General features: G+C 34.2%; 2 protein-coding genes across 2 annotated transcripts; one reads left to right on the top strand and one right to left on the bottom strand.

Annotated features, from left to right (window-relative positions):
• The first annotated feature begins 119 nt into the window (after positions 1 to 119).
• LOC111017247 (benzyl alcohol O-benzoyltransferase-like) lies at positions 120 to 6,093 on the top strand. The gene is made up of 2 exons (XM_022292943.2): positions 120 to 2,712; positions 4,992 to 6,093. The coding sequence occupies exons 1-2, from the start codon at positions 2,281 to 2,283 to the stop codon at positions 5,907 to 5,909; spliced, it is 1,350 nt and encodes a 449-aa protein (XP_022148635.1). The 5' UTR covers positions 120 to 2,280; the 3' UTR covers positions 5,910 to 6,093.
• A 938-nt stretch (positions 6,094 to 7,031) lies between these two features.
• Positions 7,032 to 22,963, bottom strand: POK2 (phragmoplast orienting kinesin 2). The gene is made up of 37 exons (XM_022292832.2): positions 22,723 to 22,963; positions 21,944 to 22,628; positions 21,606 to 21,761; positions 21,415 to 21,498; positions 20,933 to 21,052; positions 20,737 to 20,850; positions 20,551 to 20,643; positions 20,304 to 20,464; positions 20,117 to 20,191; positions 19,934 to 20,021; positions 19,801 to 19,859; positions 19,196 to 19,259; positions 19,043 to 19,108; positions 18,789 to 18,965; positions 18,401 to 18,505; positions 18,087 to 18,322; positions 17,947 to 18,016; positions 17,750 to 17,815; positions 16,967 to 17,046; positions 16,354 to 16,432; positions 14,477 to 16,177; positions 13,905 to 14,354; positions 10,906 to 13,329; positions 10,702 to 10,809; positions 10,477 to 10,598; positions 10,288 to 10,375; positions 10,076 to 10,150; positions 9,764 to 10,006; positions 9,564 to 9,662; positions 9,307 to 9,384; positions 9,171 to 9,226; positions 8,967 to 9,078; positions 8,777 to 8,887; positions 8,489 to 8,659; positions 8,353 to 8,418; positions 7,624 to 7,743; positions 7,032 to 7,404 (listed from the first exon to the last, which is right to left on the bottom strand). The coding sequence occupies exons 2-37, from the start codon at positions 22,625 to 22,627 to the stop codon at positions 7,267 to 7,269; spliced, it is 8,739 nt and encodes a 2,912-aa protein (XP_022148524.1). The 5' UTR covers position 22,628; positions 22,723 to 22,963; the 3' UTR covers positions 7,032 to 7,266.
• Positions 22,964 to 23,678: the final 715 nt, after the last annotated feature.

Here is a 23,678-nt window from a genome sequence, read left to right as displayed (position 1 = left end):
TTACAAGTTTAGTCCAATTTTTAAAGTTCTTTACAAAATGTTTAATAATAAGTTTTGGAACTTTCAATTCTGTGTTTAATAGGGTCTCTAATTTATTCGGCATTTTTTAAAATTTATAGATATATATCGACAAAAAGTTGAAATTTGTGTCTAATAAGACTACCAACCATTACTTTTTTGTTTGATAGATTTGTAAATTTTATAAAATGTTTAACAGGCTAGGGATTTCTTAGTTACGAAATTATTAGATATTTTTAAAGTTGAAGATCTATTTTTTCATAAAACTGACTTTTAAAGTGGATCTAGTAGATATAATTTTGGAAGTTTAGAGAATTATTTTGTTATTTTAAAGAGAACTAAGCATTTGACTAATGCTCCGAAATCATCCTAATTTTTTGTGTGATGTGATTGTTGCATAGTAATTTCAGGTTAAATTATCATTTTTGTTTACCTAGTTTGGGAAATAATTTCCTCGGAAGATTTTGCGGTTTGAGCTCAAACTTATATATATTTCAAAAAAAAAAAAAAAGAAAAAGAAAAATTATTATTGAATGAGACTGTCACAAATATAAAATACTTTTTACAATTTCTTTCATACATCTAATGACATAAATGTACCGGTCACATTATTTTGTCTTAATTTTTCAAAAATAGGTAAGTAGCCCAATTTAATTTTCCACAAACTCCTTAGTTTTAGTTTATCCCATCTCTCTATATCCAAAATACATTTCTTTTTTATGGCAATGCTATCTACAATTCTTCTCGTCTTTAGAGAACAAGGTGCCAGTCGAAATCGGTTGCTCCAACAAAGTATACAAGTGCTATAAATTCAAGCAAACTTTACGATACCGATGACCAAGAAAGTCTTAGATATCAACTTCTGATCATATAAATCTATCATTATAATTTAATTTAGGTTAGTACATGTGAGGGGTATAATCCATTTTGAGCATAGTTGAATTTTCAACCTATGTTAGTTGAGTCATGATAAAACAACTCAATCAAAGGTAAAAATAATTGTGATCAATATTTAATAAATTGAAGAATTTTCTTATTGAATTATATGATGACGATTGATCATCCATTTTATTTTCGCATATAAAAAAGTTATGATAGCATTTGACAAAATTAGTAAAAAAAAAAGAAAATATAAGAACAGGTCACCTACCCAGGTGGAGGGGTTTTAAATTGAACCTTAAATAATTTAGTAGACTTTTGGAAACGATATAACAAAACTTATTATGGCTCTTTAATAATTTCAACCACTCTTTTATAGTTCATAATTTACTTTTAGGTTTTTCTTATGGGTTCATTTGGTAACGTAGTTGTTTCTAGTTTTTTATTTCCTCTTTTTAAATTAAAAAGAAAAAAGCTTGGTAATGTTATTGATTCTTGCTTCTAGTTTCACATTTTCTCACGAAAAAAGAAACAAAAACGTGTTAGTAACCCCTTTTTATTTTTTGTTTTGTAAAATTTTAGATTAGAGAAAGGTTAAAGTTGGAAGAAAATTCAAAAAGAATTTATTGTGTGATCTTTTAAAAGTGATAAAAAAAAATTGTAAACATGAATCAGAAACAAGAAATTTGATTTTGTTGTTTCCAAAATTTGTATATAATTTTGAAAATGTTTCTTAAAAATAATTAGCAAACACTTATGTTTTTCAAAAATTGGAAACGAGATATGCCACTTTACGAAAATATGCCGCTTTCCAAACTATTTCAAAAAATAATGTTTTGGAAATAGCACGAAGAGACGACGATTAGTCTTTGCCACTTCACATGTCGTCTCTTGAAAAACATTATTTTTTGAAATAGTTTGGAAAGTGACATATTTTCGTAAATACTTTAACGTTTAGCATTATTAAAAAAAATCATAGAATTTCATTAATCGTTAAAAATAGGTAATGATCACTAAAATTAAGTATATTTGAATCCGTATTTTTTAATCATTATTTTGCTGTGACTTAAAAAACACTGGTTGCAAACTCCCTGAACAAATCTGTTCAATTTTTACCTTTTATGAGTCAAATCTTAAGATAAAGTAAAAAGGTACCACATGTTCTTCGGCCTATTTTTAAAACAGTCCTACCATTCCCATTTCAACAGTAAAAACTCAAGATCGCCAAAAATCAACTAACAACTAACTCTAGTAGAGTTGCCATAAATTAGGCAGAAGAAAAGGTATCATAGAGATACCTTGTTGGAAACATCATTTCCCTGCAAGATTTTTCTTTTTATAAGCAAGACAACTTCAACTATCTACGTACACTTATGATCTCCGATGGCAATATTGCTATCAACAATCTGTCTAGCCTTTAAAGTACGACGGGGCCGATCGGAGTTGGTCGTTCCAGCGAAGCCGAAGCCTACACCGTACGAGTTTAAGCAACTTTCTGATATCGATGATCAAGAAGGCCTCAGATTTCTACTTCCGATTATACAATTCTACAAGCATAATCCGAACATGGAGGGAAGTGATCCAGCAAAGGTAATAAAAGAGGCAATTGCAGAGATGTTGGTGTTTTACTATCCTTTTGCAGGCAAGAAACTGTTTGTGGAGTGTACGGGTGAAGGTATCTTGTTCATTGAAGCAGATGTGACTTTTGAACAGTTCGGTGATACTCCTCGACCTCCATTCCCATGCCTAGAAGAACTTCTTTGTGATGTTCCAAATCATGGTGGGATTCTTAATTGTCCATTGTTGCTCGTCCAGGTATAGTAAATTTGCTTTTTTTTAATTATTATTTAGTACACTTTTTGGTCTGTGCAAATATGTTTGAGTCAGTTGAGTTATGTTTTGCTTATCTATGTATGATATATTATTATTATTATGATCAAAGAATATGAATAGTATATAAAACTTTTAAAAGCTATGAAGAGTATATAACACTTAAAAAAAACAAAGAAATTAAAATTGAAAAATACTAAAAGTTATCCGAACTAAAAATGTAATAAATTTGCCTACTTTGGTTAGAAATTTCAAAAATAAAAAAGAAGAGCAAAAGTTTAAAAAAATCAACAAAAAATTATTCGGTTTGTTAGAATCACATCCTCCAACTTTCACCTTTGAAGATTACAAACTGCATAAATCACCCTTTAACTCTAAAAATTGTTACAATTGTTAAAATCAAATTCCAAGTGGAATATAATTGACAAGGTACAGTTAAAAATAGGTATTTTAACCGGTTAGCTGAGCTAAAGTTTAAAACTATACTATTGATTTAAGAAAAAAGAAGGTTAAAAAACACATTTAGTCCACGTACTTTCACTAAAGTAACAACTTAATCCTTGAATTTTGGTTTGAAACGATTTAGTCCATATACTTTCACTAAAGTAACAATTTAGTCATTAAACTTTATCTTGTAATGATTTAATCACTACCGTTTAAAATTTGTAACAATTTTAGTCCCTATTGTAAAAAAATTTATTAAAATTAAGTGTCAAATTTTTATTGTATAACAATTTAATCTTTGTAATTATAAACATATTTGGTTCCTCTTTAGTTTGTCAATCTATATGTATAAGAAATTTAACAAAAAAAATTTCCCGATAAGGACTAAATCGTTACCAACTTTAAATTACAAGTACTAAATTGTTACATATTAAAGTTCAAGGACTAAATTGTTACCAATCTGAAAATACATGGATTAAATCGTTACAAACTAAAGTTCAGGGACTAAATTGTTACTTTAGTCAAAGTACAGGGACGAAAAATATTTTTTTAAAAATCCATAGGTCCATCTATGTGTAAATACCTTACAAATTTATTTTAGTTCAATAATACTTTAAACTGCCATTACAAACTGCCATTACCAGTAATAACAATTAACTATTTTATCTACTTCAGCATAACTATTTTATCTACTTCAGCTATATACAAATTGACGTAATATTCTACCAATTAAATTATAATCACGTCCAAAATATATTCAGCTATATGTAAATTGACGTAATATTCTACCAATTAAATTATAATCACGTCCAAAATATATTCAGCTATATGTAAATTGACGTAATATTCTACCAATTAAATTATAATCACGTCCAAAATATATTCAACTATATGTAAATTGACGTAATATTCTACCAATTAAATTATAATCATGTCCAAAATATATTCAGTTATATGCAAATTGACGTAATATTATAACAATTAAATTATAATCACGTCCAATATATATATATATATATATATATATATATATATGAAAACTTAGACTATATTTAGTCATTATTGATATTTTATCCTTAAAATATGAGGTTTAAATTATATTTTTTACTTGAATTTGTAAAATTATTCTATTTTTGTTTCAAACTTTAGAGAAGTACATTTTAATCAACTAAAAAGAAATAAAATAAGATTAATTTTTTTTGAGTCCTTAAACTTCCCTAAAAGTCTATTTTAGTATCTGAATTATTATATAAAAAAATATTAAAATACTAGTTTAGTCCAGGTACTTTTATCATCGATTCATTTTAATTCCAATACTTTCAAAATGTTAAGTTTTGGTTCATTTTAGTCGATGTACTTTTAAAATGTTCATTTTGGTCTTTGTATTTTTAAAAAGTGACCATTTTAGTCGTTTGATTTTATTTGTAATATCATTTTTTCTATCATAATTTCAACACGACATTACAACCAATATATTTCTTATAATATAAACATTACTTTATACTAAAGCGTTTCTTTGATTTTAACATATTTTAATCTGCATAATTTAAATACATACTTATATTAATATGTTATTATACATATTCAAAGTTATGTTGTTGATTTTGTTAAAATCAAAATAAATTAATATAATTAATTTTGATGTACTAAAAATATATGTAGATCAGAATTCAAAACAAATATTTTAAAAGTTCAAGAATTAGAAAGAGGATTTAAACTAATAAGTTATCTAACACTCTCGTGAGATTGGATAGCTTGAAAATTTGTTTGACAACCAAAGAATTAGCAGTTTGATTTAATTGTTTTAATTGATCAAATAGGTTACCCGACTCAAGTGCGGAGGTTTCATCTTTGCCCTTCGTCTAAATCACACCATGAGCGATGCTTCCGGCATCGCCCAAGTCATGACGGCAGTTGCCGAGATCGCCCGTGGCGCCTCCACTCCATCCATCCTTCCGGTCTGGCAAAGAGCTCTCTTAAACGCCAGAGACCCTCCGGCGCCCACATTCCCCCGCCACGAATACCCCAAAATCACCGCCGGTGCCGCTGCTCCCCTCGCCGACGTCTCTCACCGCTCCTTCATTTTTGGCCCCGCCGACATCTCCGCCGTCCGCAAAACCCTACCCCTCCACCTCCGCCGCCAATGCTCCGCCTTCGACATCCTCTGGCGCCTCCGCACAAAAGCCCTTCGCACCAATCCAGAGCAACAAGTCCGCATACTCTGCCCCGTGGACGCCCGCTCCAAATTCAACGACCCCCCATTGCCATCCGGGTACTACGGCAACGCCATCGCCTTCGCCGCCGCGGCCACCACCGCCGGCGAGCTCTGCCGGAACCCAGTGGCGTTTGCAGCGGATCTGGTCCGGAGGGCGAAGGCGGAGGTGACGGCGGAGTACATGAAATCGGCGGCGGATTTGATGGCGATGAATGGGCGGCCGGGATTCGATGTGGGCGGTGGGGCGTTTGTAGTGTCTGATGTTCGGAGGGCTGGATTTGAGAATGTGGATTTTGGGTGGGGAGCGGCGGCGTACGGCGGGCCGGCGGAGGCAGGGCATAATGGAACTCTTGGAGTGGCGAGTTTTTTTGGAACTTTGAAGAACAAAAATGGGGAAAATGGGATTGTGGTGCCTCTGGTATTGCCTGCTGCGGCCATGGAAAGATTTGTGGTCGAAATTGGTGTTTTGTTGAAGGTTGAAGAAGATGGAAACCAGAAGGGGAAGTCTATATCTGCTCTGTAATGGTACTAGGAAGAATTTTGGATCATATTCTTATGAAAACGATTGCTTTAAATGTCGATGGATATAGTTTCGAAATCTATCAATCATGGATAATTGTTTGATACGTTGAACTCACAAATAGAATGATAAAATATTATTTTGATGCATGTATTTTTTCACTTTTAATTTTAGTTCATTTAATTCATATATTTTTAAAGTGTTTCTTTTGATTCAGAGTAAACATCGATATTGATGGAAATGTCGAATTCTCAATTTCATGAAAATATTGATTCTTCATAAAAATATTGATAAGATGTATAGATATTTCTAATGAGAGATTATAAAAATTATAAAAAATATTTAAATTAACAAATAGACATTTTTCCATTTTTAAATAAGTTAAAAATTATTGATATTAATATTATATATATATTAGTGATATTTTGTTGATATTTTTAATATTTTATCAATTTTTTTACTATGATGAAAATGTCAATTTACTATGAATGTTAATGTCGAACCCATGTATATATGAACATGTTACGTTTTGACACACTTTTAATACCATGCTAAGAAATGACCATTTTAGTCTATTGATTTTATTTTTAATCTTACTTTTGTATCACAATTTCAAAACGATATTACACTCAATATATTTAATGAATTGTATTTGAATTTTCATCATGCATAAAATTTTTATTAAAAATTTTTAAAATAGAGACAAAAATGGTGACTTTTTAAAAATATACGTAACAAAACAAATATATTAAAAATATATAAACTAAAATAAATTAAAATCGAAAGTACACCTACCAAAATAATACTTCGAAAACACAAAATGAAACGAAGAGAGCTGAAAGTATATAGACAAAAATATTATTTTAACCAAAATAATAATACAAATTGTAAATATAATTTTAAATTTTCTTAGGAGAAAAAAGGAGTAGCACCTTTGCCACAAAGGAGTAGGAATTCTATATTTAATTAAAAATAAATTCGTAAGGTATGCATAAGCTAATTAAGTACTCAATACCTTTAGCCTTTAACCTCATTTTAATCTATAAATGTTCAAGATTATTCTCTTTTAATTCTTAAACTTACAAAATATTTATTTATAGTTTTAAATTTTAGAAAAGTACCAACTTTAAAACCTGAAACTTTCAGAATCTTTAATTTACACGGCTATTACATTTGATTATCTTTACTATTTAATCATAATTAACAGTAATATTTACACTGTCAACAAGAGATAGACAGCTCAACCAATACTCATGGATGCTGACAAAAGCCTAATTACAATTTCCTGGAAGAAAAAATAAATAAATTGAATTATAAAAAAATCACCTCGAAAACACCTTTGTTTGGCGACTGGCACCTCTCATCGATCTAAAGCAGAAAAATATGAAGCTTGAAGCAGTCTTTTAGGAGACTGCCAATTGTCTTCATTCTTTGAACTTCTTGGTGAAGGCTGTGGCACAATTTCCGATAATCGAATTCTTTCGTTGGCAATTTTGTTCTGTACATGAACACAAACCATCCAGGATTTCAGTTATAAGAATTTTGCAATTTAACGACATGAGAAATGAGAGAGTAATAGCCAACATAAGCAAAATTCAGTGGTAATTGATATATACTCCTTCCCTCGAGGTCGAAGGTTCGATCTCCCGTGCCCTCAAATTGTTGTGCTAAAAAAAAAGAAAAAAAATGAGAGAGTAATAAATATATTGTAGGATACCTTGAATTTGAAATCCTGCAGCTCTCGTTCTACTGAAGAAACTCTAGTCATTAGCTGCTCCAGAGCTTCCTCAGCCACAGCAGGGCATACGTCAGACGCAGGTTTAGTTACTCCAGCGGCCTGCAAAGATAGAAGAACTATGTATTAACTACACAGTATCCCAGAGTTGTGAAGAAGAAGAATCTTTTCTACTGTTGGGAATGCCATTGGGGTAGTCGTTAGAAATATTGTTGGGACACTAAGAGTATCTTAGTAATTAGCCAAGGAGTTTGTTAGTAAGAGTTGGCTATAGAGTTAAAAGATAACTATAAAAGATTAAATTTAACGTAGTATCAGAGCATGAAGTCCCATATTTGAATTATGTAATGTCGTTTTCTCTCTATTTAATATTGATTATCACTTGTTAGGTTTTGTGCAAATTTCCAAGCCCACAAATGAGAGAGAGTGTTAAATTATCTATAAAAGATTAAATTTACCGTGACCCATCAACTTAAACTTTTAGGTTTAGTAGTGATTTAACGATAAATAGATGGAATGAAAAGAGAAGGTAGGCTATATTATGGGCCTTCAAGCTTGAGTGTGATCAAGAGTGGGGAAGGTCCAAGTACCTTGAAGAATTACCCGAGAGTTATTGTATTTTTCTTAGCTTTCATCTCCTAAACAATTTCATTATTTGGTTCCTATCATCTACTACCTTTAGTTTCTTCCATTTCATGAGGTTTAACTTACCTTTAAAACACTGGTGCATAAACTCAGTAGCTTCCGAGCTAGTTGAACCTTCTCTTCCTCGGTTTCCTATAACAGATTCGTTAGACAATGAAGATATAGTTTCCAAGCCATTATGTTTCATTTGCAGAGTACTAACCTTCAACTTGGTGTTTAGTCGTTGCTCCTCGTCAAAGTTGATGTCAGGAGTCCTTCCAAAGGAGGTGCGAAAATAAGCAAGCTCTTCTTTCACACGTGAAAGAAGAATCTCGGTTCGATGCAGCTTGGCACTTAGGTCTTCATTATGTGCTCTCAGCATGTTATTTTCTTCCTGTGGTATATAAAAGAGCAAAGAAAATGGGGGAAAGATCACACGCATTAGGTTCATAAGCGAAATGCTACACAATAGGGAGTTTGCCAAACTTGAACTAGAATGACGTTATCTAACCTTGATTTTGGCATGGTGGTGAATACGCTGCTGGAGATTTTGCTGACCAGACAATTTCTTAAGTTCTCCTTCAAGTTCCAATACTTTCTGCTTGTGATTGAAGTTCTCCGACTATGCAGAATAAAAAGGCAGTAAGGGAAAATGAAATAAGGGGGAAAACAAGATAAAAAAATTTTTTGCATCCAGACACCTTCAGTATTTCGTTTTCGGTCTTAAGTAACTGATCCTTGTGGCGAGCTTTTTCCAAAGCAACTTGTAAGGCCAGCATTTCAGCTTGTTTTCTGTCTATCTCCTCCAACCATCTGAAAAGGCGGACACTTAATAAATATGATGGAAATAGCTAAACAAGTTTGAAAATTGAATCTTCTACATGTGACTGATAATATAAGCTCACCCGCGGCGCTCCTCAACAAACTCACTGAGCTGTTTCTTCAGTTTTATGACCTTCTCCTGAAAATGGAAATTGTTCTAAAATTACAAACAAAAACTGACATTCAACCAAGTTTCAATATTGTCAAAACTAAGATTACCTTTTCCTGGGACTCAAAAATGTTAAATTGGGCACTCTCTGATGTCTTCTGCAGCTGATGATTATCATCCAACAGTGACTAGTAATATTAAACAGCACAAGGTAAGGAATCATTCTCAAGCAGACAATAATGCTAATGTTTCATTAACAAGAAACTGTAAGGTGATAACTTCTAAAATTTATTGGACATAACCCATCAGATAAATGGTCATGACAGTAGAAGACTATTAAAATAACAAAGAAGGTTGCATAAAGTACCATGCAAGTGGTCATATCGAGCTTGATGCCTAGCAAGTCTCGGATGACATCATGCGTCATACTCTCAGCAGCAGCTAATCTTGCATTCAGTGCAAATATCTGTATGAAGTGAACGCCCAAAAATCAACGTAAACTGGGGCCCATAAATTTAAAATATTTATAGATATATGAACTTGAAAATAGGTTTACATGCACTGCACCTCTTTTTGTCTGCTAACTGCCAAAGATTCAAGCTCCTCAATGCGAATCCTTGCAGCAGAGAGATCTTCATCCTTCTCAGATTTCATTTGTTGAGCCAAGCCCAATCCAATGCATTTAAAAGGTGAACCAGAACCACGTGGCCTGGATGCATGCTTGTCCATCTTGTTCGAAGAAGAATTAGAGACATATGTGGAATGTCCTTCAGGTCTAACTTGTTCAGCCATGGCTTCCAAGGATTTGAACTGTTCAGGGATTTGAGACTTGTGAGAAGTCAGAGGCAAAGAATAAAACTGGAAACCTAATATGGTTACCTTTTGCTTATACTCATTAGCCTGTGCTTCTGCATGCAAATTTAGCTCAGAGATATGGGCTTTAAGTTGTGCAATCTGTTAAAACATAATTAAAATGAGATGCTACTCCAGATCAAAGCCAATTTAGGCTCAAAGTCATATAAAACGATTTCAGTTATAATTTATATTGTAGAGGTAATTCATTATAATAAGAATTCACCAATAAACCTTACCTCAGTGATTTTTTCATTAACATCTCCTTCAAGAATTTGTATGTGTTTACATGCTTCTGCATGGTTTTTCTCTATCTCGTTTACATACCTACAGTTACAGGAAGAAAAAGATCATCAATGTTTTAATTTATAAATTACAGAACATATCCAAACCATTGAAGAAAATGGAACAAGTGCACTGATCTGTACCTTTTCAAGTCAGCATCAGCATTTCTAAAATTCTGCAATTGATTCTTCACAGCATGAAGCTCTAATTCAAGGTCTTCTCGTTGTAACCTTTGCTGTTCAGCATCTTCCTTTACAATGTCAACCTAAAATGGGGTCCGGACATCAGTATATTAAGGTGAATGCTATACTACTGTCAAAAATAGAATTTCAAGTAACGTGTAATCACTTTTGACTTTTATACTTCACCTTATTTTCCAATACATTTATGGTACACTCTAGCTCTTCCACAGACCTCTCTAAGAGTTTCACCTCAGCCTCCTTCTCTTCAGCATAGATCTTTTGTGATTCAGCATTCTGCCATTGACATTCATGACTATATTAGGATAAAATTATGAATAAAGAAATCCACCTCCTTACATATCCATTTATTGGCTTATTAATGAAACATACCTGTTGAGCGTCCATCAGTTTTGCCTCATTTTCATCAGCTAGCGCTTCTAATGTTTCTAGCTTTTCTTTCACACTACACAAATCCATTTGTAGATGATCTCTTTCACTTGTCAGTTCATTCATTTGGCTTAGTTGATTGCCCACTTTTAACAGTTCCATTTCCAAGTCTTCAGTAACCTTCCTCTTTTCTGACAACTCCTCCTCCATTGAACTCTTTGCTACTAGAACATTTTCAACTTGTGCTTTCAGCTCCAGATTTTCACTGAAAATTAACTTTTTAGAATCACGTTCTGTTGATAAATTGAGCTCCAGATCATAGATTATGTCCATTTTATCCTGCAAATGAGCTTCTAGCATATGGGTATGAGCAATGGCCTTATCAAGCTCAGCTGACTTTCCTGCAAGCTCGTTATCTAAAGCCTGCATTGAAGCAACTATCTCATCTAGTTCATCCTTTTTATCCTTATTTTTAGAAGAAGATTCCTGGAGCAAGCTAAGATCAAAAAGAAGTCCAGCAAGAATTTCGTCCTTTCTTATTAACTCAGATTGAAGAGACCGATTCTCCAATTCCACTTCCTTAGCACTCAACTCCAGGTATTTAAACTCTTCCAGAAAATTAGATATCTTCCCTACATTTTCCCACATCTCATGATACATCTTATCCAAGAATGGAAAACCTGCATTCAACCCATCAACTGCTCTGGTACAGTCAACATCTAACATGTCCATTGAATCAACACATTTTGAAAGAGTCATACTCATATTCCTGAGAACTGCATAGACATTTTCCTCATAATATTGAAGTTTATTTCTCAAAAAAATATTCTCCTCATTTAGTGTATTTACATGGTTAACACAAATTTCAAAATCCTGCCTTTTTGAGCACAATACCTCTGCAAGTATGAGCTGTAAATATTGTAGCTCCAGCAATTCAATATTTTTCACTTCAAGATCAGTATATAAATTCTGATTTTGCTGATCAAGGGCACATATTTGACGGGAAGAATCTTCCAAGACCTTTTCTTTCGTTTCCAAATCCTTCAGTAATCTATCACATTCAGCTTCAAGTGCTTGACATTTCCCCTGAACTTCATCCAGTTCAACTTTCAATACATCATTTGAACCACTGGCTTCTTTTAGCAGCTGAATTTCTTGTTCAAGAGTTTTGTTCATTTCATCCATCTTCCTCGCACTAAAATTGCTTTCATTTAGTTTTGACAATAAATTTTGCCGCTCGATTTGTGCTTCATGAATTTCTTTTTGGAGAAGTACAACCTCAGCTTCCTTGTCTAGTAAGAGTTGTTCTCTCAACTCTTCATCAACCTTGAATATAATTGTCTTTTCCTTCAAAATCTCAAAAACTGCTAGACAATTGATACGGTCTCTATCAGCCATAGACTTCTGGAGAGTCATCTCTTCTAATTCTGAATCCAAAATACAGGACTCTAAAACTCTCACGCACAAATTTGTCACAAAAAAATCAGCCTGGGACTGGAGGAATTTTTCCCTTTTCTTCAGCAATACCTCTTGATCCAAAAGTGTTGACATTAAATTTTTATTACTGTCGTCCAGCTCCTTCATCAAAACAACAAGTTGGTGTCCCATGTAATTTGACCTTTGCAACATTTGTTCTTCTTGGATTTGAAGGTCTGATATCTTTTTCTCGAATGAATTTAGCTTTGAATTCATTTCTCCTGCTTCCTCCTCTTTCTTTTGGATGCGATGAAAACCGTTCTTGAGGTCAGACAGCAACTTTCCTTTCAGAATTTTACACATATCAAGCTCTCTTTTTGATTTGAGGTTTTGCTCCCTTAAACCAGCTACTGCAACATCCGATTCACACAGCCCATGATGAAGCAAACCATTCTCAGCATTTAACCCCATCACAGTTTCCAATAGGATACCCATGTGACAGAGGTGTAGCACTGATATAGCACAGTCCTTCACAATTATTTCAGACCATACATTCTCAAAACATGAGCGGACAAACTTGGTTGAGTCCAGCTGTAAAGACTTCATTGATTGGATCTCGGAGGCAAAAGACATAAAACTACTGTTGACAGTAGTCTGGACCTCTGCAAAGGCATCCTCCAGTTCTGCCATGGAAGCCTCAATTTCCATTAAATTTGAGCATAGGTGTTCCCCTAAAGTTTGGAATTTCTGACGTGTTAAACTATCACTGTGTTGCAAGCTTTTAACTTCTTTCCTCAATAGATCCTGCTCAGTGATTTGCAACATTTCCTTTTCCCTTAGCCTTTCTGTTTCAAGCTTCAACGTTTCATTTGCTATCATGAGCTCATTAATCATAATATCTGCTTCTTTTATGATCTCTTGTGCTTCTTCAAATTTATCAAGAATACAAGATGCCTCAGCAGTCTTGTGAACTGAAACGATCTTTGCTTCCTCAACTTCCAGTTCAAGTAACTGTAAGACGTGAAATGATGGCTTAGAAAACGTTGGTAACTGGTCAGGTCACAGTAGCTAAATTTTCTATAAAAATCAGACTGTCATTTCATTGAATTCTACAAATTCTAAACTTAAAAAAAATACACCCTAGTGAGATGATGATGACTAAAAAAGATACGTCATTGATTAAAAATAGGAATACGAATGCAAAGATAGACGACATATAAGACTTCCAAAAAGGTTTAGTCTGGAACAATGGGTGTGGGTCCATAGCCATGTTGATATTCTAGTCTGGAACAGTTGTTTCTCGTTGCCGCATTTTTTTATAGTAAAAGAGAAAGAAAAAGATCCATAATATGAATTAAACTCAGGATGCATTTTTTTATTACCAAGAAAAGAAAAATTATATTGTTGAAATATGTGGGAAATAAAGTGTTACCAAAATACAGATTAGATGACAAATTTAAGAATGAATAATGGGAATGAGGATTCTATGAAATATAGTTAAGATGTGTCCAATATATATATACACACACACATATATAGATACATACACGTATGTATATATAGTTAAGAAAAATAATCATTTTTACCTCTTTTGTTTGGCACCAATGAGAACCAGCTTCTAGCACAGTCTGTTCAAATGCTTTTAGCCTGTGACTAAAAGCTTCCATCACATTCTCAGATCGCTCTTCGAACTTTTTCATTGTTTCTTGCAGCACAAATACTTGATTCGTTAAACACTGTAAGTTCTCCTGGTTCTGTTTTTCATTGATCAACATCTCTTTCTTCTCATTTTGAAGCTTGACCATCTGATCTTGTACCACACTCAAGCTTCTTAGTGCAGACTCTATTTGTTGCTTCAGAAGTGTGATGGTAATATCTCTATCAGAAATGTTACGGAAGATTTGAGATTCTAAGTTTTTCTTATTACATGGAAAGCCAGGTACTTCTTTTCCCACTTTAGGAGAACGATAAAAAATTTGATCTCTTTGGTCTTCATCCCGGTCTTTGTAGTTTTCTTGATGTGTGTTTGCACCTGTCTGCAACATATTTCACATTTGGCAATAAGGAAACCAACCTTCAGTCATAATTAAATATCATACATGCATGCAACTAACCTCAAGATCTATCTTGTCAATCAGAAAGCAAAATTTTAGCTTACCCATCGTTCTTCCCTCTCACCCAAAGATGAAAATATATCCTCCAATTTCTGTCCCTCAGAATTGGCATGCTCCTCCATATTTGAGCTCATGCACGACCTTAGAGTAGAAACACCAGTTTTTAGCTCAGCTAGCTTCTCAATTGTCAAAATTTTATCATTCTCAAATTCATCAAGCTTTACTTGCATAGAAGAATGATATTCTCGCTCCTCGGTAAGTTGCTTTCCCAGTGTAGCACAAGTTCCTCTTGATTCTTCTAGTTGTTCCCTTAGATGCACTATCTGTTCATCTGCTGCTGTGATCAAAGCGGCTTGGTGCTCAACATGGGCATCTTTCCTCAAGTTTAATTCTACTGATTCTTTGAACTGGATATCCCTATCTTTCAAGGCATCAGAATGATAATTGTTCAACTCCGATAATCTATTAACAACAATAAAAGCAATTGTAGCACAAACTGATGTTTTTCTAATGCGGTCTTCTGCTAGTTTAATGGTGTCTTCCATTTCTGCGAGACTTGTAGCCTTTTCTTTAACCTGGGATGTCAAATGAAGGATCTCCATATCTTTCTCTTTGCACTCCTGCTGGTGAGCTTCTGTAATAGCTAATGCTGCTCCTCTGAGAGATTTAAGCATGGTCTCCATGTCAATTCTTTTATTGTTTGCATCCTCCAAACACCTTCTGAGCTCTTCAATTAACAAGTCCTTCTCAGATAAGATTCTTGTCATTCTACTCACTTGTTCAGAAATCCAAATCCTTTTCTCTGGAAAGGAAGAAGATATATTGTCAAGGTGATTAGAGGCATCCATGAGCGCCGCACATCCGTCACCAAGAATTTCTTCCATCTCACTGGTTAGCAATTCCCATTCTTCAGCCAATGTTATCAGTTCCAGGTCCTTTTTCTCAAGTATTTCACTTAAACTTTCATTATTTTCAGTCATAAGCTGGAGTTCATCCTGCAGATGCTTCAATTCAGATTCCAAAGTATTTACATCTGTTTTCATCTCTATTTGTTTCAAATGACTTTCTTGGACTTCTTGCTGAAGTATTGCTAGCTCTTCCTGCATGCAGACAATCACCTCAGCAGTTTCAGCTTCAGCTTGCCGGCAAACTTCATTAATTTCCTTTTCACTTGAAGCTTGACTTTCACGATCATTCTTGCACAAAGCATTCAGTCTCTTGGCCTTTTCAAGAGAAATTTGCATCCTGTTCAGTTTTGTACGCAGTCGGGATTCATTAAACCTTGAATGGACCGGAGGTGATTCAGGTGAATTATCCCGTATCTCCTTAAGAGCAAGGCACTTCTTTAAAGACACGATTTCAAGTTCCCGTTCACTCATAATATGCAAGTTTTGACAGTTGCTATTCCTCAGTTCCTCAATCTCATTGATTGAGAGAATTTGTTGGGATTCAAGAGCTTCAATAATGGATTTTGCTTCTTCTAATTCTCTGCTTACAGCTTCACACCGTTCAGTCATATGTAGAAGATCTTTTGTTGTAAGCTGAAGATCGTTGTTCAAGCATATGGCTCTATCATCAACTTCTCTGTGAGACAGCATTCCTTCTTTGAGAATGACTTTAAGTACATCCAATTCCATATGCAAGTTCACAATTTCTTCATCATGTTTCTCCAGTAAAGAAATGTCATTCCCCTCTCTCAGCTTATGATGGATTGTCTTTGGCACCAAATCTTCACGATCTGATCCCTGGAAGTTCCAATTGAAGAGGTCATAAATGTTTTGGGACTTTGTAGGACAATAATATACCAGTGCACATACTATTCAACAACTGATTAAGCAATTAATCTTTTCAAGGCTCTATTATCTTCTCATCTTTCTAGCCAGGATTAAAGCTTGAAGAAATTTACTTTAGAACAAAATACCTCAACAGTGAAAATACTGTCATCTTGATGCTGTTCAGATTTTAAATTATTCAGCGTTGATTGCAATTGGTCTATCTCCCTGCATTAAATGAACAAGTCACTTCTCAATTCAATAAATTACTAAAAACAGTCTCATTTTTCAAGATTAAGAAAGATAAATTCAATTGGGTGAACTCCTTTTCTAAAATATTTGTCGATATGCCTTTTATTAAAGCAATTGCAAATAAAGATTTTTTAAGAAATAAATCATTAATAACTAATTAACTTGATGATGATTATCAATGAATTTTAAACTTTTAAGACTATAATAGTGGAAGATATTTGATAACTAACCTAAATATTAATTTGAATTATTGTTGTAATTGTTGATTGACATAGGTATTCTTGCCATTTTCTAATTATTGATTGACTTGGTAATAATAATCCGTCCATTTTTTAAAGTAATCGTTGAGTTTCATAATAGATGCAGATAATACTTTTCGCTATGATTTCAATTAGTTTATTGGATTGCAAATTTTGCAATATGCAACCATATTATGTCATAATCGCAGTTGGCCCTTTTTTTAGAAGTCTAGCTAAATAAACTTGGGGCAAAAATAAGAAATATACTCACCACCTAAGTTTTTCATTTTCCTCTAGGCAAGATTCTAGACTGCACTTGGTTTCCTCAAGCTCATCAAGTGCTTTCTTCAACTGTAGATAGTCAAAGCAAAATTCAGTCTCAAATACAGTACGTATGGGAAAACATGAAAGAAAACAGAACACAAGGGTATTCATGTTTAAAAACATTCTTAAAAGGAACACGTTTCTTTTTTTATGTTAGAAGAATAATTCGTAAGAACGATTTTTTTGAGATCTAACGATATGTAGGGTGGGGAATTGAACCTCCAATTTTTTGATCTAAAAATAGTTTTAGGACAAAAAATAGTTGTGTTCTTTCTTATTGTGTTGATATATGATCATTAATTATGTTTCAAGTATAACTTAATTAAAATGAGTTATATGGAGAAGAAATAAATGAAAACAGAATTAGAAAGTATCTTTTGGAACAGTTTTTAAAATTGAAAACAGTATTAAAATGATTCATATATAAAACAGTGTTTGAAAAATACACCCGAACAGCCCTGAGCAACGTCCTTTTCATGTGGAGGTAGTGAATTCTATATACTTTTGGCAAAACGACCGGGAAAAAGCATTCCAAATGGAGCTTGTAATAGATATTAGCAAGCATTCTACACACGTGGTTTGTTCCTCTTAGAGAGAGAAGCATACAAAAATGATGACAAATCTAGAAAAGAAAAAAATAATTCTATTCATTTTCCTTCTCATTCCATCAAGCTATTCATAAGATCATGTCCCTGGAACAAAAATTTGTTACCAGTACATAAATACTGACCTGAGGTTGCATGGTAGGTTTTGAATCATCATGCTGTTCCAAATTCCCAGAAAGAAATTGAAGCAGCTGTTTTTTAATTAAAAAAAAAAAAGAAAAAGTTAATAGGCTCTTCAAAAGAAAATGAAAACAACTTCTACAACAAGTTTTCAAAAGCTTTCACACAGCAATGAGTGCACAACTTCAACTTTTCTAAGTACCTGATCTCGTAATTTGGATACTTCGTCCATGAGTACTTCTCTCTCCCCCTCCTCATAGAATTCTTGAAGTCTATTGAAGATTAAACATTGATGACTGCAGAGAAAGAAAGGAAAAGAAAGAAAAAATAAAGAAAAATTACCTTCTAAGCTGATCTAAAAGCCTAATGTTCTCCAAGGCAAAGCGAATAACTTCAGGATTTCTATCTATTTTGGCTCTAAGTAGCTGAATCTCCTCTGATAAACCTCTATTCTCATCAAGAAGATATGTTTCTGCTGGAATTGAACCACCAAGAAGTGACTCCATTCTCTGAATTTTGTCTTCTCGAAATTTAAGCATCATTTTAGAACACCTTGTATCTTCTTCTCTTTGACGAACCTGAGAAGCAGTTTAGAAGATAAATTACTGCTTAAATTAAAAGAATTTCAGAGTAAGGAATAAAAAGAAGAGAGATACCAAACGGTTCAGCTGTTCAATTTCAGCTTCAAGTTGCTTGATGGAAGCTTCTGCCATTTTTTCCCTCCTCAAGGCACCAGCAAGTGTTATCTCCAAAGATTTAAACTGTTTTTTTTTCATGCCATTTCAACCAAGATTATTAGAAAGAGAAACTAACAAAAAAATGCAAAGACATTCCACCACAGAAGAAATCTTAAAACTGCAATTAGAGTCTCACAAGAAAGAAAATAAGTTGAAGGGAAGCGAGTTTACACTGGAAGTTTTCCAATGTACAATCTATCTCATCAGAATATGGAGATAAATTATTACTGGTAAATTACTCCCAACAGAATTAGTAGCAATATTTATACAAGTGACTAATTTACAAATTTAATGCAGCCAAGTATACCTGTTTCATTGACATTCTAACGTCTTTTGATTGAGATTCAAAGGAATCTTCATCCTGTGAAATGTCCATATCACATATATTTTCTGCATCATCTTCATGTTCATTTGTATCTTTGACAAAGGAATCAAAGGACAGAGACCTGGAAACATTCTGCCGTTTGAGGAAAGCAAGCTCCTCCTGTTACAAAAAAACAAATTCGTAAGTATAAATTGGTTTTTTAAGAATTTTAATCAATCATACGTACGTCATACTACCTTTAGAAGCTGTATCTGGCGTTGGAGTGCGATAACATCCCCAGTGGAATCTTCATTGACAACTGCCTATATGTGACATAATGAACAGTAGATTGGTCATAAGATTTTAGAGGATGTCATAAAAAAATTGGTTCCTAACTGAGGGTAACTCACATTGTTTTGGATAAGTTTTGCTCGCTGAGCAAACTTAAGGGTGTTTAGAGTTTCAGCTGCACAACTGAATAAGAAAATGAGATTAAAAATAAATTTGTATATGAAATCACAAAGTATGACAAACTTCTTGAATCAAGAAACTCAAAACAGACGATAAAATAACTAAATTTTTTAAAATATAAAGGGTTTTAAAAAGGGACAGTTGCTCATATGTCAATCTAGCCTAAAATAATAGTAAATCTAGTACATCATAAAAAGATTTATGACACAATTTTCGAGAAAAAACTCATCAACATTTCTCAACCTCGAACATCTATCAATGATAGACATTTATCAGTGTCTTATCAATAAGACGCCGATAGACGTGTAGACCCTAGACATTAATGGAGATACTGATAGACATGTAATAGACCGTATCAATGATGGATGCTAGCAACATTGACGGTTGCCCACCCTACAAAATTTCAATAGCAAAATATTATTTCTTGTTCTATATTTGCAAGTATTGCTAAACTATTTGCTATCTATTACAATTTCCCCTAAAAAAGTAGCATGAACAAAAAACTTAACTAAATCGAGTATCATTTGAGAATTGATTAACTAACCAAATAGAAGGGCTAACATTTGCAATGATCATTGTTTTTGAGTTTCCACCAAGAGAATCCTGCATTTTTTGTCTTGAAAGGTCAAAACAGCATTAACAGCAGAAAATTCAGAGTAGATAGAATAATTATCAACCTGAAGAAGAAAGGTTAGCCTTGAATCTCTGTAAGGAATGTGTCTCGGCTTCCCACGTGCCACATCCAGCAAAACCATTATAACATGACTGAAATTTATAATCACCGTTCAATAAGAAAGGCCAAGGCACAAGTAAACCAATATAAGATGGATGAAACGGCGTTCAGGTAAGGGCAAAGATACCCAAGTGTAGACAGTGACTTGTTAATATTAGCAGCTTCCTTCAAACGCTCACCCTCAGCACCAGAAGTTTTCTGCCTGTTAAACAGAATACAGGTTTGATGAATAAGAATAGAAGCATACAAAAACGGAAAATTTTGAGCACATGCTGTGGCCTGAAGTTCTAACAAAATTTTGGCTGATTCCTTACCTTTCTGAACCAGCAAGGTCAACAAGATTCAGTCTAGCAAAACGTAGGTTAGTTGAGGAATCCTTTTCCCACCTACTTTCAATCACGCATGTAAACACACTATGTGAGCGACTGCTCTCCCTATTCATATTTGTGGCTGCAACTTTCCTATTTGAAGAACCCTAAAAACATCAAACAATAGTTTATCAACAAACAAGAACAAGTAAGTGCACATGAATTGAAGTTATGAAATAGCCAACACAGAAACCTGAGTCAGGAGCCTGAGAATGTCACTAACAGTCCGAACTTCAAATTCAGACAGATTTTCTACATAAACACCCTTCTTAACATCTTCCCGCAGCTGAGAGCAAACAAAGTAGTTAGGAGAACGATGGAAAACTATTTAACAATTCATAATGACATATGAACTAAAATATTGAATAATAAATCTTACAAGTAAATTTGTGGAGGAGGGGTCTAGAAGATCTGTAACTTGTTCATTATAAATCTCTAAGAAAGAGCACTTGCACTTGTACTTCAGTTTCTCATCTTGTCGAATTTCTTCCTCCTGAAAATTGAAAATAAATTGTGTCAGAAGCTACCTCAAACCACTGCATACTAGAATGAGATCTAAAAAATGTGACAATTACAGCATGGATCCTTGCAAATAAGAACTCAAATATACGGGGAGTGATTCCACGATGCGAACTCGGCTTGACTTCAAGATCTTCAATCTCACCAAGCATTGTGTATGTCTTTCCACTTCCCGTCTGCATAATCAAACTCAAAACTCAATAAAATAAATAAAGAAAATAATAAAATCCCATGCCCAGAGCAAGATAATTGTACTACTTCTTCATACGCAGATGAATAACATAGTTATGAATGTTGTTAAAACATGAACTTTGTTGCCAATTAATATAAATGTTTCCTGCTGATCAGTTGCCTGATTTTTAGACAAATTGTAAGCCGAATAGTACAATGAGAATGAGCTATATCAATTATCATAATCAAGAGTCATGATTATAAGTCGTGAACAAATTAGGTGATACATGCTTACTTAACATTCATATAAATTTGGAAGATATCTACTACTTAATCTGCAAGATGGGAAATTAGTGAAGAAACTTACCTGACCGTAGGCAAACATACAGCTATTGTAGCCTGACAGGCAGTTCTCAACCATTGGCAGACCAGCCATCCTGAACAACATTTCCTGCAAAGGAGAGATACGTCATAAGAAAACAACGGAAATGAAGAGAACTTAACTTTAAAGAGGTATCAACAAAAAGAGAACAGGCAGGATTTCCTCTCGAACCATACCTGATCCACTGTTTCACATGCCACATGATCAAACGTGAATCTTGTTTCTGGCTGGCCAATCCAAGTGATGGATTGAGCACTTTCCTGTTTTAAGCACCTATTGTAGCCATTATTACTTCGCTCCATGTTATTTAGAGGACGAACACGTATAAGAACCTGTACAAATTTAACAGCCATTAAAGTGACTTCAAATAGTTAAATACATAGATTTATAGAGAACATCACTCAAGAATCAGCAGAAGTCATCAGGGAACTCTGGATTTCGGTAGATTGAAAATTCCATTATACTGAAATGGAGTGTTACAGGGCCACATTAGTAAGAAGACAGATGCAATTACCTGTACATTGTGTTCCATCCAAAATGAAGGGTCTTCCTTGAGATCAAAGTGAGGGACTTCGACCGTATTGACAACCGAAGGAGGTACAGGGTTAGCAGGAATCCCTTTATACAATGCAGATAAGTTATTGATTCGATCAATTTTGCTGCGACAAACTGAATAGGGAGGTTTAGAAACACTTTTAGTCGGCGTGCTTTGCGTAGAATTACTTTCGGAATAACTCGAGGTTGCTCTTCCCACCGTCCTCGTTGTCCTAGGAGTTGTGACGTTAGAAAAACCCCCATTTCCACATCCTCCGACTCCACGGCTCGGCTGTGCTGAACAAGCAACCGAATCAGCTTTCTCTTCGTCGGGGAGAGAACCAGATTCACTTCTCTGAGCCCAACCAAACCGCTTCCTGGACGAAAACCCAGCTCCTCCATGCTTGTCCGGCGTGCGGAGGGGCAATGCAAGATCAGATTCCTTTCCCTTCGCCTTAACGGGAGTCCTTTCAACTCTACTCTTCACACCAATTTCCTTTTCTAGTTCCGAATTTCGAATTGGCTCTTGAATTGTATTCAATGGAGGTCGTGATAAGTCCGAACCAATTCGAGTCTGCACTGGATCCCTAGGATTCACCGGCACATTTTCAAGCTCCTCATTCTTACCAGAACTCCGGCGCAAAAATTTTGGGTCCCTTAACATTCTGCAAAAACACGGGGTCAGACAAACAAAAGCAGTAAGCACAGAGGAACTAGCAATAAGAAACAAAATGGGAGTGAATGACACCAGTTACTCACCTGAAGGAAGATATGAAGAACAAATAAGGGACTATTCGAATTCCTGAAATTGCTTTCAGCTGATCGAGGAAGCTCTTCCCAGCAAATTCTAGGGGAAGAACGAAGAATCTGGAGGAGAAGCTAGTGAATCTTAGATGAAAGGGAGTAATTTCAAAATCCCTCTTTGAAAATCTGCAAAATCTCTCTTCTTCTCCATGAGCAAATTTTGGAAGCTATCCTCCAGACAGTGGAACTGAGCTCTAAAAAGTGGGGATCGAGAAAGACTTTTGAAACGGACGGCTGAGATGCCATCAAAGATTTGAAAACTGGACCGCGGCTGTGGGATTTGAATTCAGAAGGGCTTTTGCATTTCAAAAGAGAACAAAATAAATTCATTAGGGGCTTTTTGGTCTAAAGGATATAATGAGGTTACAATTGTGACGGAAGTTCAAATTTCTAACGGCTACGAGTATTCAGGCCCATTTACAAGCCCAATGGGCTTTAAATACTATTTAGGATAGGTACCCTACAAATCTATTAAGACATTATCTCTTAAATAAAATATTACAAAAATAAGAGCTAAAAATAATAGCAAATAAAAAATATGCTGTTAACCAGCTCAGCCGATTAAAAGCATATGTCATCGATATAAAATTAGTTGTAACTATTAATCAATATATATAAATTAGAAATTGGGTGGAGCCGACCTTCCAGGTAAATTGGTCACGATTTTTTTTCTATTAAAACTAATGATAATTATTTTTTTAAAAAAATTTAATAGGTCTTTATCTTCATAATGATTGTCAAGACTTGAACTATGTCGAACAATTTACAATCGACTAAATCTAAACTCAACTTAAAAATCATATAATAGACTATGAAATTAGTTTTTACAGATTGGCTGGCCCTAATTCAGATTCAATCGACCTTGAGTCTATAAAATTAAGTTGGTTTGATTCAACTCTATGATCATAATT

This window comes from Momordica charantia (assembly GCF_013281855.1).
Source record: "Momordica charantia cultivar OHB3-1 chromosome 2 unlocalized genomic scaffold, Mcharantia_2.0 BLBB01000002.1, whole genome shotgun sequence".
Classification (NCBI taxonomy): Eukaryota; Viridiplantae; Streptophyta; class Magnoliopsida; order Cucurbitales; family Cucurbitaceae; genus Momordica; species Momordica charantia.
Note: the sequence above shows the minus strand (reverse complement) of the source record. Positions and strands in the feature narration are given on the sequence as shown.

Bases quoted from the DNA above. Each gene is read 5' to 3' on its own strand.
- POK2 (XM_022292832.2), bottom strand. From the start codon at position 22,627: ATGTTAAGGGACCCAAAATTTTTGCGCCGGAGTTCTGGTAAGAATGAG. The intron at 19,860-19,933 runs GTTGATAATTAT...CAAAAAATGCAG, and splicing joins GGCTAACCTTTCTTCTTCAG to GATTCTCTTGGTGGAAACTC. The intron at 10,810-10,905 runs GTATGTTTCATT...TGTCAATGGCAG, and splicing joins AACTGATGGACGCTCAACAG to AATGCTGAATCACAAAAGAT.
- LOC111017247 (XM_022292943.2), top strand. From the start codon at position 2,281: ATGGCAATATTGCTATCAACAATCTGTCTAGCCTTTAAAGTACGACGG. The intron at 2,713-4,991 runs GTATAGTAAATT...TTGATCAAATAG, and splicing joins GTCCATTGTTGCTCGTCCAG to GTTACCCGACTCAAGTGCGG.